Source organism: Belonocnema kinseyi, chromosome 3 (assembly GCF_010883055.1).
Source record: "Belonocnema kinseyi isolate 2016_QV_RU_SX_M_011 chromosome 3, B_treatae_v1, whole genome shotgun sequence".
In the NCBI taxonomy this organism is placed as follows: domain Eukaryota; kingdom Metazoa; phylum Arthropoda; class Insecta; order Hymenoptera; family Cynipidae; genus Belonocnema; species Belonocnema kinseyi.
This window is the reverse complement of record NC_046659.1, coordinates 88301757-88314470: the sequence shown is the minus strand read 5'-3', so window position 1 is coordinate 88314470 and position 12714 is coordinate 88301757. Positions and strand designations below refer to the sequence as shown.

Below are 12714 nucleotides of genomic sequence, written 5' to 3'. Positions count from 1 at the left end.
GTATTGAACGGTTTGAATAGACAGAAATACTGAGCGAAGATCATTCTAAACTACGTGAGGGATCATACATTTAGCATTTAGAAATTTTTACGACGTAACATATATTAAAGTACCTTTCAATATCTTGAAGCATATAAAAATCCAATTGTAAAGGAATTATCCTGAAGTACATATGTAAAATGTTTGAATTATTTTAAATCATATGGAATTCTGGAGAATATAAAGTATATTGAATTACGAGAAACATCTTGAAACATGTCAAATGTCTTTAAGTACATTGAAATACCTTGAAGTGCCATGCTCTATCATAAGGTATATCAAATATCCTTAACTATATTAAATATCCAGAAGTGCATTTAAATATATTTAAATAACTTGTACTACCTTGTAATGTATATATAATATCTTCAAGTGCATAAAATATCCTTAAGTATATGAAGTACCTCAAAGTTTATGAACTATATTTCATTACGTTAAAATATCCTAAATAATATTTGAGTATCCTGAAGTACATTGAAATATCGTGATGTACCTTAGAATATATTGAGGTTGTAAGAAATATCCTGAAGTGCGTAAAATATCTTCAATAAACTTTAGCCATCCTGAAGTACATTGAAACATCTTGAATGACCTGGAAATGCGCTAAAGTATAAGTATCCTGAAGTATAGGAAGTATCATAAAATATGTTAAGCTTTTTGAAACATCTTGAAGTATTGTGAACTATCCTGAAGTATTGAAATATGTTGAAGCTTATGAAATCCTGAAGTATGTGAAGTATCTTAAAGTATATGAAATATCTTAAAGTACCTTGAAGTATCTTCAAATATCTGTAACTATTCTAAAGTATCTTGAAATGTATCGATGTAGGTGGAATATCCTCCTGTATATTGAATATCTTAAAGTACCTATATGAAATATACTAAATTATGTGAAATAAGTAAAAGTTTGTGAATTATCTTGCGGTACCTTGAAATAGCACCAATAATATTTAACTATCCTGATGTACATTTAAACATGATGAAGTACTTTAAAATATCTTCAAGTGTAAGATACATCCTGAACTGTATAAAATATCCTGAAGAATGTGAAGTTTTTGAAATATGTTGAAGTATATGATATCAGTAGGCATGTAAAGTATTTTGAAATTTGTGAATTATCTTGAAGTAAATGAAATATTCTAAAGTATGTGAAGTTTCTCAAAATTTGTAAGTTATCTTGCGTCACTTTAAAATATCTTAAATAACCTTTCATTATCGGGAAATGCATATAAATATCCTAAAGTATGTGACGTTTCTCAAATTTATTGAGTTATTTTGCGGTACTTTAAAATATCTTAAATAACCATTAACTATCCGAAAGAAAATTGTAATATCTTGCATGATTTCGAAATATCCTAAAATATCATAATTATGCAAAAGCATAAGACATATCCTAAGTTATATGAAATATCATAAAATATATGAAGTTTTTGAAATATCTTGAAGTACCGTGAACTATCTTGAAGTAGCTTTGAGACATGTCGAAGCTTATGAATTCCTAAAGTATGTGAAGTCTGTACACTATTTTGAAGTATCTAGCATTATTTTGAAGAATATGAAATATCATAAACTAGGATATTTAAACTTCCTCAAAGTTTGGGAATTATATTGCGGTATCTTGAAATATCTTAAATATACTTTGACTATCCTGAAGTACATTGGAATATCTTGAATGACCTTCAAATATCCTCAAGCATAAAAAGTATCCTGAAGTATCTGGAATATCATTAAATATGTGAAGCTTTTGTAATATCTGGATGTATCGTGAACTATGCTGAAGTAGCTTGAAATATATTGAATTTTATGAAATCCTGAATTATATAAAGTATCTCGAAGTTTGTGGAATATCTTGAAGTACGCTAAAGTAACTGAACATATACTAAAGTATTTAAAAGCATGCTAAAATATCTTTAAGTCATAAGAAGGTGTGCGTTAGATCGGTCGTGTTGTCTACTGTCCGATTATAAGCGTCTATTTAAGTAATTTTGTCCTATAAATTTACTTGAAAAACAGAACAGATTCCAAAGTTTCTTGGTACTTCATTCCTATAAGCACTTGTGAAGAATACTTGGTACTACTAATTTGTCTCCTGCCCGGTACTTAAGTGGACTTTTTTAGGTCATTGGGTAAAGGATGCAGTTGTCAATGATTTTATGTGTGCGTAATTATAAAATAAAATTAATTTTCTTTAATTCTAAATTTATTCTGTGGTCAATCTACATTATTCATTAGGGATGTATCGCTGGCGATTGCAGAGTTAGGAAATAACAGATTTAGATAATTATTTGCACTTTTCGTGGTCCATTTGACGGAACTGAAAAAGCATCATCTATATTACTAGAGATATTTTTGTCTGATGTTGGATAAAACCTTTGCAAACAAGTAAAAAATAAAATTGTCCGATATTGCATAATTGTAGTTATCAATCGGCTACAGCATTTTTAAACAACTTCAGATAAAAAATATATCTGGGAATTAATGTGGACGTATTTATAAGCGTGAGTCAATATTTGATAGCGTAAGGTCGACGTATCAAAGTGTCTTAAGTCAGTAATAAAAGCGACATCTGTTCAAGATAGGTCTCTTCTGTTTGACTCCTCTTTTATATGAGTCGATGGAGTTCACAAGAGTCAGTCTACTTGATGCTTTTGTAAGAGAAAGAGGCGCCTCAGATTAAATAACCCCAGTAACACATAAATATGTTTATCAGTGCTGAAGCAACAGTTACTTCAAGTTATCTTTAGAAGGTCTTGGATTGAAGAAGAAGAAGAAGAAGAAGATTGGAAGCATTCATAAATTCATAATGAAACTGTTATCATATGAATAGTTGGACATGTCATCATCACGTGGCAGGAAAAAGTCGTTTTGCTTTCTCGAAAGTTGTGGTTTCGAGCGTGTGCGTTATCGCTGAGGAATTTTTGAGTCGTCAGCATTTATAAATGCCTGTTTTCATAATATAGATTTCCGATTTGCCTCGGGAGGCAGAGTTGTGCCGGTTTGGTGATTACAATAGAAATGGGTAAGAAGGAAATTAGCCGGGCTTTAAAAACGACCTTGCTGAGAGCACGTGGGACCGAGTCTTGCTTTTGTTCACTTTGTTCGGCTTATGTACGTGACACTCGATCTTGCTCGACTCGTATTGCTGTTACGAGCGAGGAAAGTGTTCAGTTACTAAGAACTTTTATGTATTATTGCGAACTTCACTAAAAAACCGTAAATGGGCATATTAAGTTGAATAGTTCTTTAATTCGATAATGAAAGAGTGAGGTAACCAGTCTAATGAAATAATGCCTAAAGAAAAAAGACCATCGGTAATTGATGATTTCAGTAACTTGGTACAAAAATAAATATATTGTTTTAATCTGAAAGACCTTTTATTCTATATTTTTATATGGTTTAATATTTAATAATATTTTTATTTCAGGGTCGAGCACTGATTCCGGGAGAGAAAATTCGAATAAAAATAGAAAAGGGAGCCTCCAGTCTCACTTTGGAAAACATAACGGCCGATCAAGCTGGAAAGTACGCGGTATTCGTTGAAAATGTTGTAGGTCAGGATTGCAGATATTCGAGTGTAGCTGTAGAAGGTAAGCAAAATAATTGTAAGAAAAATTCATTTACTTTGCGAGTTTAAAGAATGAGTGGACATGCAAAAAAATATTATAGCCGGATCACTGTAGGCCTATAATGATTTTCCTATGATAAATATCCTATAATTTTTTGGCGATTATAGGAAATTTATTATAAAAAATGATTATATAGAAAACGATTTCTATAAAGGAAAGATATATGTTAGACCACTCATAATCTTATTTGAAGCTACAAAGATCCATGAAAATTATATGGAATCTCTTAAAATCCCTTATTAAATTTTGAAATAATTTTTATTTTAATAAAATTTTTTTTAATCTGTTAAAATCCGTATAAATCCGTTGAAATGTTTTGACTTGATTTGAATTTCATTGAAATCGTTGAAATATGAGGTTCGAAATCTGTAAAAATCATTTACAATCTCTTGAAAATAAATTAAATTTATTCCCTGAAATTCTCTAGAAAACTGTTCAAATCGCTTGAAATTTGTAAAATCCTCTAAAATTTTTGAAATATTTGGAGGTCTAACAAAATCTATTTAACCTTATGAAATTCTTTGAAATCCCTTGAAATCTTTGGAAATCCTAAAAAATTCTATGATTCCCCTTAAAATTTTTGAAATTTCTTAAAATTCTTTGAAATCCTTAAAAATAACTTAAAATCTTTTAAATAATTAAAAATTTTTTAAATTCCTTCATATCTCTTAAAATTTTGTACATCCTTGACAATTCAATAAAATACTTCAAATCTTGTAAAGTTCTGTGAAATAGCTAAGATCTTTTGAAATATTTAAAATTGCTGGGAATCCCCTGGAATTTTATTGTATTTAATTCATTTTCAATGCTTCTTTAGAAACCCCTTGAAATCTTTGGAAATTCAAAAAAATTCGTTGGAATCCCTTGAAATCCCTTGAAATTTTGTTAGATCTCTTAGATAACTTAAAATTATTTAAATCCTACAGTTGTCTTGAATTTTGATAAAATCCCTTTATATCTTTTATAATCTATGTAAATCGTAAAAAAGTATTAAAATAATTTGAAATGATTTGATATCCCTTAAATATGATGGCGTTTTGGCTACCACTGCGTGCCTTTTTAAAACAATCTGTGCTTTTTACCTTGCAAAAACCCAAGAATAATAATTTTGGAGTTAAACCTCTGTCAATAGTTCATGTCAGTTTTTTAAAATGATATTGACGCGTGACACCATATTAAACTAAAATATAACGAAAAACATATAATAGAAAAGGCTCATAAAAATTTTAGAGGCTTTTTTAAATAAAAATCTTAACCTTAATTGACGGAAATCCTTACGATGGTTTTGGACAACGACGATCTTATTTACATTAGCAGTCGAAGAAAGGATTGATTTGATTCTTATCAAATCTACTTACTAATTCCTTAAAAGCTGTGAAGTAGCTAAAAATCCCTTGAAATCTCATTTTATTTTATTTATTTTCCAAAATCCTTGATAAATTCCTTAACATTTTTTGAAATCCTGCAAAATTATTTTGAATCTCTGAAGATTTTTGAAACCTCTAGAAATATTTGGAAATCCTTTTAAAAATGTTGAAATCCCTTGAAATTGGTTGAAACTCTTAAAATGTTTGGAATCCCTTAAAATCCTCGGACATATTTGCAAATCTATAATAGATCTAGAATAGATCTATATAGATCTTTAATAATCTTTAAAATGTTTTGAAAGCATACCATATTCCTTTGAATCCGTGAAAATCTTTTTAAATCTCTTGAAACTCTAAAATTTCTTTAACATTAGTTTGAATGTTTGGAAATCCATTGAAATCCTTTTAAAATGCTTGAAATACGAGAAAGTCACTCGAAATACGTTGAAATCCCACAAAATCACCTGATATATATGGAAATCTTTGAAATACTTTTTATTCTTGTGAAATTTTTATGAAATCTGATAGAATCTCTTAAAATCCGTAGAAATTCACTAGAATCCCTTTAAATTCCTTGAAGATCGTTGAAAAATATTTTGATTTATTTGATATCTATTTACCCTTTTGGAAGTCTATAAAATTCCTGGAAATATGTGGAATAATCCTGTGAATTTCCTTGAAATTATTCTTAATTCTACGTGAAATAAATAATTTATTTTTAGTTTCTGTATCTTTTGTGCCGAATCTTTAAATATTTCATTATTATTAATTTCTATCCTGATTTTATCATAATGATTTTCTATGCTGAATTTTCTATAATCAAAAGAATGATAGGAAATCCATGATACAAAAATCATTATACCAGACATACTGAATGCAATAAAAAACTGTTTTGTTTTAATATTTTGGTGTTATTATTAAACTTTCAAATATTTTAAGTGTAGGTTTTTATTTTTGTGATAAATTGTAGAGTTCGACTTTCAGTTGCTACCGAAAACCGATTTTCAAGACCTGTGAAATTGCAGCCTCATAATCTTGAAATTGGGGTTTTATTTTAATTTAAACACAAGATTACATTTTTATCGCAATCTGTAGTCGAACCCGTATCAAATTTGTGATCAGTGTCACTTTTAGATTGTCAACTGACACGTATATTTCCTCGGAACTGGATAACCTTATCTAAACCAATTTTTTTAAACATTATTAAACAGCCAGTTATTTTAGGAGTGGCGTTTTGATTTTACAAAATATTCTTTTGCTTTCGTGAAAAATTCAGAATTTTTTGTTTATCTTGTTCTGTACTGCCACCCTTTAACTATATCCTAAGCTGGAAATCCTATTTAAGTGACATTTAGTTTCTGGTCCTAAGTGGCCGTCACTTAAATCGAACACAACATTCGATCTCCGAACGTAAACAAGGTGGGCCGCCTTAATAATTTCTGTTGCATTTTGATGTATGATGCAACCTAATGCAACTAATGCGCTGAGAGTGTGACTCTCATGCTGTTTGTCACCCTTAACTGAGTGCCGCCTCTCGCTTGGTTCCGCGGTCCTCGTAGATGCCAGGAGTAATTAACCGCTCGAAAAATTTAGAAAGTTTCATCTCGGCGATTATAGGAAAAATAAAAAAATTAAGGATTTGGGATAAAAATGATATTTTTTCTGGACTTAAGCTCAATGTGAGGAGCTTAAGTAGGTGCGTTCCAGTCCGTACGGTCCAGTTCTTTGCAAGTGAGACAAATGACAAACAGGGTCTGTGTTGGCTCCAATGACAACGCAGAGTAGAGTACAGTAAGACTTATAAAGACTTACGTATTAGACGAGCTCTAGTGCAGAAGCTCACTCTAAACTCTTTTTATACTCTTCTAAGTTTCCCATGTGCAGTTGCATAGCAGACGTGTTCAGACGCTCTTCAAGAACAGCTTTTTCTGAAACAGTGCCAGTGTATCACTTTTGGGTTTTCATTTAATCTCGACTCTCGCATTTTTTTAAATTCTGTGTTAATACGAGAAATGAATTTTAATTAGTGCTTAAATGATAAGTGCGCCAAAACTCAACGAAGTACTATCAGGTAGTAGAATATAAGAATAAAATAAGTCATGACCGAATCCATTTCAAATCGGGCAGTTTCAACACTTGAAGTTGCAGAATCTGTCGGAGATAAAATGTGTTATTTTTTCAGGATGTCTATGTACACTAAGCTGGAAAACCCGGAAATTAATTTTTTTAACTGAAAATTTTACTATTCTATTTCTGGTTTAAAATTGATCATTTTTATTTGAAAATTCCAATATGTGATTGAAAATTCTTGTATTTTTTGGAAATTATTCCTCCTACTGGAAAATTTATAGTTTTGCTTAAAAACTCAACAGTTTGAATGAAATAATTTGTCTCTCTTGACTGAAGAATCTTTTTAGTTGAAGATTTAAGTAAAACCTTGATTAGTTAAAATTTAAACTCATAAATTTTCTGTTGAGATTTTATCTTCTTTGGATGAAAGTTCAAGTTCTTACCCAGTGGGCACAAAATTTGGCGACGTCTTTACGACATCGTTACGACAGCTTTACGACATCCTATGTTCATGTCGTTTCGGTGTCTTTGCGATATCGTAAAGACATCGTCAAATCCTACGACTTATTTACAATATCGTAAAGACACCTTTACGACATGGACATAGGATGTCGTAAATTTATCGTAACGATGTCGTAGCGATGTCGTAAAGACGTCGCAAAATTTTGTGCCCACTGGGTAGTTGAAAGGAAAACTTTTTTGTTAAAAATTAATTTTTGTTGTTAAAGGTTCATCTTTTTTATTGAAATTTTATTTCTTTAATTGAAAATTTAACTGTTTTGTTGAAAATTCGTTTTGTTATTATTCAGAATTAATTTCTTAACTTAAAATTTTACTATTTCAGGTGAAACTTAAATTATGTGGCTTAAAAATCTTTTTTTTTTTTTGTTTTGTTTGACAGTTAATTTTCTTAATTAAAAATTTAACAATTTCAGGTAAAGACTCCATCATTTTTTGGTTTATAAATCATCTTTCTGGTTAAACATTAATTTTTTTACCTGAAAATTTATCTGTTAAATTCTTATTTAAAAATGTATCTTTTTTAATTGAAAATGTGTGTATTTTGTTTAAAATTCGTCCTTTTGTGAAAAAATTAATTTTCCGAGATGGAAATTCATTATTTTGTTTTGAAAAAAAGCAAATATTTTAGTTGGATTCTTTATTTGAACTAAAAGTTCATCACTTTGGTTGCGAATTCAACTCTTCTGGGAAGTTTTATAGTTTCTGTTGTTTTAATATTTATTCATTCCATTTTTTGTTGAAAAATATTTATTGTTGGTTAAAAAATGGTCTTTGCGGGATAAAATGAATCTCTGTGATTGAGAAATCAAATTAATTTTCTAACTTAAGGGTGGTTTTAAGGGGAGTGAGAATTATGGCGTTTTTTCCTATTATCTGAGACCCTGTTACACTCAAAAACAGTTATTATTTTGGACAAGAAGTGGGTGGAAATAATTCGGCCGTTAAAGGTGAAGTTAAATTCAATATATTTCCCACATTAATTTTGCTTAAAAGAAGAATTTCCTATTTTCGTCGAAAATCATTTTTTCCTTATCTCCTTCGTTACTTTCATCAATAAAAAAAACCAGTTATTCAATTTTACATATGAATCTTACCATTTTTATACATTTAGATATCTGTAAGAACTGAAAAAAACATTATGCATAATACAGCTCGCAGAATAGTATACATACTTCATTACATATTCCGGGATCATTGCTTTAAAAATGTCGAAATACTTGAATGGTACCATACAATGAAAAGTAATATCTGGAAAAATATTGAGATACCTGAAAAAATCTCGAAATTGTCAGGAAATTTTTTCCGATCTTTTCTTATTTTTAGTGGAAATTAATCGATAAGTATTTTTCTGACTATGCAAACAAAATGTTATGTTTCTGTTTATTATTACACCATTAAGCCATTTCCCTTTCGGGGTAGGCTTGACTCACTCGGTAGGGGAAAGGAGTAGTGTATGGAAGGGATAGAGAGTTTTCAGATTCATCCAGAATTCTCGTGTTATTTATGTAAATAACACGTTTGTTCCGCAACACTGCTCCGACCCAGGTTGCTGATCAATCTCTCTAGCAATCACCCCAAGCGAAGATCCTCACGAAGTCGTTATGTAAGGTTCCCTATTTAGGTCCATTAGTGGCCAAGGTCTTTTGTTTCAGGCATCATTCACTCTACTGACATTTTTATTAACTATTTGCCGCCATACTTTTCTGTCCTGGTATAATTCTCTAGCTTCTTTTATGTCCATGCATTTTTTCATGCAGGCTCTCGTGTTTCTGTGAGCAATCGCTTTTATCTCCCTTTCTCTTGTATATTGTTACGATAATGGCTTTTTTCCAATCGTCTGGGACGTCTCCTATCTCGAAACATAAATTTATCAATTCGCAAAGTGTATGTGGTATGCACTCGCCACCGTGTTTAAGTATTTCAGCGTTAATACTGTCTATCCCGGTAGCCTCGCCGTTTTTCAAATTCTTAATTATATCCCTAACCTCAGTGACACAGACTTTCTCAATTGAGTTTTCTATCGCATCGTGTTCAACATCGCAGTTGTGGCGTCCTATAGCTTCATCATACATCTAACAAGGATATCCCCTAACATTGTCCAGGCGCCCTCTATATCTTTGTTTTTTATACGGTCCTCCCATGTTGCCCTATCTATGTTTTCGATTATCTTATTTTGGAAATCTATTCGTACATCCAGTTTCTGTAGGTTCTCAATGATGATTCGCGTTTGTTTTGCTTTCTTCGTTCTCTTTTTTCTCCATCCCCGACCTAAGTTAATTTTTGAGATCACAAGGTAGTGGTCAGTATTGCATTCAGGACCCCTCATGACTCTTGTATCTTTGACTAACTCTCTTAGTCTTTCATCCGCAACAACAAAGTCAATTATATTGCGGCTATTTCCTTTAGGCCAGGTGTACATGTGGATCATTTTATGCCTAAACCAAGTATTTGTAATAAACAGACCCCTTTCTAAGCATAGACCAACTAATTTATCTTCGTTATAGTTTGTTCTTGAATCCCCAAAATTACATAATACTCTTTTTGCATCCTGCTTTTGGATGCCCACCCATCCGTTCATGTCTTCTAGTAGAATTATTCTTTCCCCATGTTCGCAAATATATATTGTGTCCTTTAAAGAGTCCCAGAAGGCGTCTTTTACTTCTCTAGGATCACTATCAACTGGCGCGTAGCATGCTACGATAAATAGTCTTCTGATTCATACTTTCATTCTAGCCTACAGCAGCCTAGGAGATACGAAACCATGGTCTCCGAGATGCTGCTTTGCTCTTTCATTTAAAATCAGACCTACTGCTTGTTTACCATGTGATTCACTGTCTACTCCCTACCATATTTCAAATCCGTCTTTCAACACGCCGTTTTTAATGTCTTTGGTTTCGCATCCCTTTTTCCTTGTTTCAGGCACACATAATGTAGTTATACGTATTTGGTTTTTATGCATTTCTCCAAGAATTGTTTTCATTAAGCATCTATGACTGTTGCCGTGATTAAAATATTGACTCTTATATTCCTGATTCTGACAGAATTGGTCATCTTGCTGCGAAATTCCACGGCAAATTTTTGAATGGCATTAAATTAACAAAATGGTGGCGGTTTTTCTAAAAATATTAAAAGTAGATTTTTTTAGAAACCTAAACCTTTTTTTATATCCTACTCTCTGCAATTTATCTAAATATAAATAAATAATAGATATTAAATTTGGACTCAATAACTCCTTCAGCCAGGAGAATTTTGGCAGAAAATCGATTTTTCTCATTTGTAACGCAAACTAATTTGTTCATCTAAAATAGTTCTACGATAAATAGCTCTTTCCCTTTTGCAGTATCTTGCATCGTTTAGAAGAAAATTTCCAAAATAATATTTTGAGGAACAATAATTCTCCCCGCGTCGAAAATGATTCAGCCCGCATAAAGGTGCTATTAGCAGAGACCTTTCAAAAATATTTGAAAGGATAAAAAAAGGTGTTTTTTTTTCAGAAAATACTTTATTTTTAATTTTTTCCAAATCTGAAGAAAAAAATAATAGAGATGTCCTGGAAAACCCCACCTTTTTTTATTTTTTCATATTTTTGTTTACAATTCTTGTTAACATAATGAAGCTATCTTATCAACTACCGGCTAAACCATTTTGGAGGCTCGGAGAATGTTTTTTCCTAAAATTATAATTTCGTAATATTTTTTGTAAATGATGCAAGATGTCACAAAAGAGCAGAAGATATTTTCCATAGAATTTGTTTATATGTGCAAACTAGTTAATAAGAAAAATGTGAAAATTTGATTTTATGAAAACAAGAAATTTTCCTGGCTACCAAAAATTGTTTAGCCCGAAAAAAATGACAAGATGTCTTCCTTATAAAAGTAAGAATTCAATAAAACAATTGGCAAAACGAATAAGTGTGGATTTTTGATAAAATTGACTTTCAATATTTTTATTAAAACTGCTGCCGTTTCGTTACTTTTAATCCTTTTCATATTTTCCTCGGATTTTGAAATAAGAGGATAAATGCTATCAGAATCAGAAATAAAATGATAAATATATTATTTTAATCAAAATAAAATGACCTAAGGAAAAATTTGGATTTGTTTTAAAAAATAAAGCACAACACTGAAATACACATAACTTCGTAGACAATTTTTTTTTAATCGGAAAAACCTGCCTGACTGTAATGGAAATGGAAAATCCTTTCAAATTCCCCGAATTTTCTTCAAATATTATGAAATGTCTTGAAATCCTATGTAACACCGTGAAACTTTTGTAATCTCTTGAAATCTCATTTAGAATTTAGATTGAAATTATGCAAATGCCGATTTCACGAATCCTTACAATGGGGTAGAGGGGGTCTTAAATTTCAAAAACTATCCTTACGTAATTAATGAAAGTTCCCTAAATAAATTATTTCATTTCATTGAATGCATAAAAAGAAAATCTATTTTTAGGTCCACCAGAGCGACCAGCTGGTACACCGATCGTGAGTTCGTGCAATGTTGGTAGTGTCAGTCCAAGTGTAAATGTAGCCTGGTGTTCACCACCCTATGACGGAGGCTGCGCTCTCACAGGATACTCAATCGAAATGCGACAAGTTAATGAGGAAAGTTGGACCCTTGTTGCAGAGACTTACCATTCCCTCAGTCATACAGTTACCGGGCTGGTACCGGAACAAACGTACCTATTTCGAGTTAGAGCAATAAACATTCATGGAGCAAGTGAACCTAGTATAGAATCTGATCCGTTCACCGTTGGTCGCAAAATGGAGAAGTTTGACGAAGAAAGACGATTCCAAGTCTCTAATAAAGAGGAGGAAGAATGTGAGTATACACAATTAATTACCTTGGACACCCAATAGGGCATATAAAAAATTAGTTAAAGGGTTTTGAAGCCTATTAGGACGTTACTCAAGTCGTTTAAGTCTCTGATTTCCATATTATTCCTCTCTTAATCCCTCTCCTTTCGCGTACTTCCCCTCCCTCCCATAATTACCTTCTCACTTCATCTGCCTTATCATAATACTTCCCTTATTTACGTCAACTCGTACTCCCTGCGCCTTATTCTCCCTCCTCTACTTCTCTTCTTCT

At 31.4% G+C, this 12714-nt stretch overlaps 1 protein-coding gene across 5 annotated transcripts in view; it reads left to right on the top strand.

Moving 5' to 3' along the window:
• The window catches only part of LOC117168779 (titin homolog), a 126593-nt gene that overhangs the window by 100621 nt on the left and 13258 nt on the right, over positions 1-12714 (top strand). For all 5 annotated transcript variants that reach the window (XM_033354567.1, XM_033354565.1, XM_033354563.1 and 2 more), the window contains 2 exons: positions 3464-3626; positions 12079-12447. In XM_033354567.1, coding sequence (XP_033210458.1) covers positions 3464-3626; positions 12079-12447 — 532 coding nt within the window. The remainder of the gene's footprint in view (positions 1-3463; positions 3627-12078; positions 12448-12714) is intronic.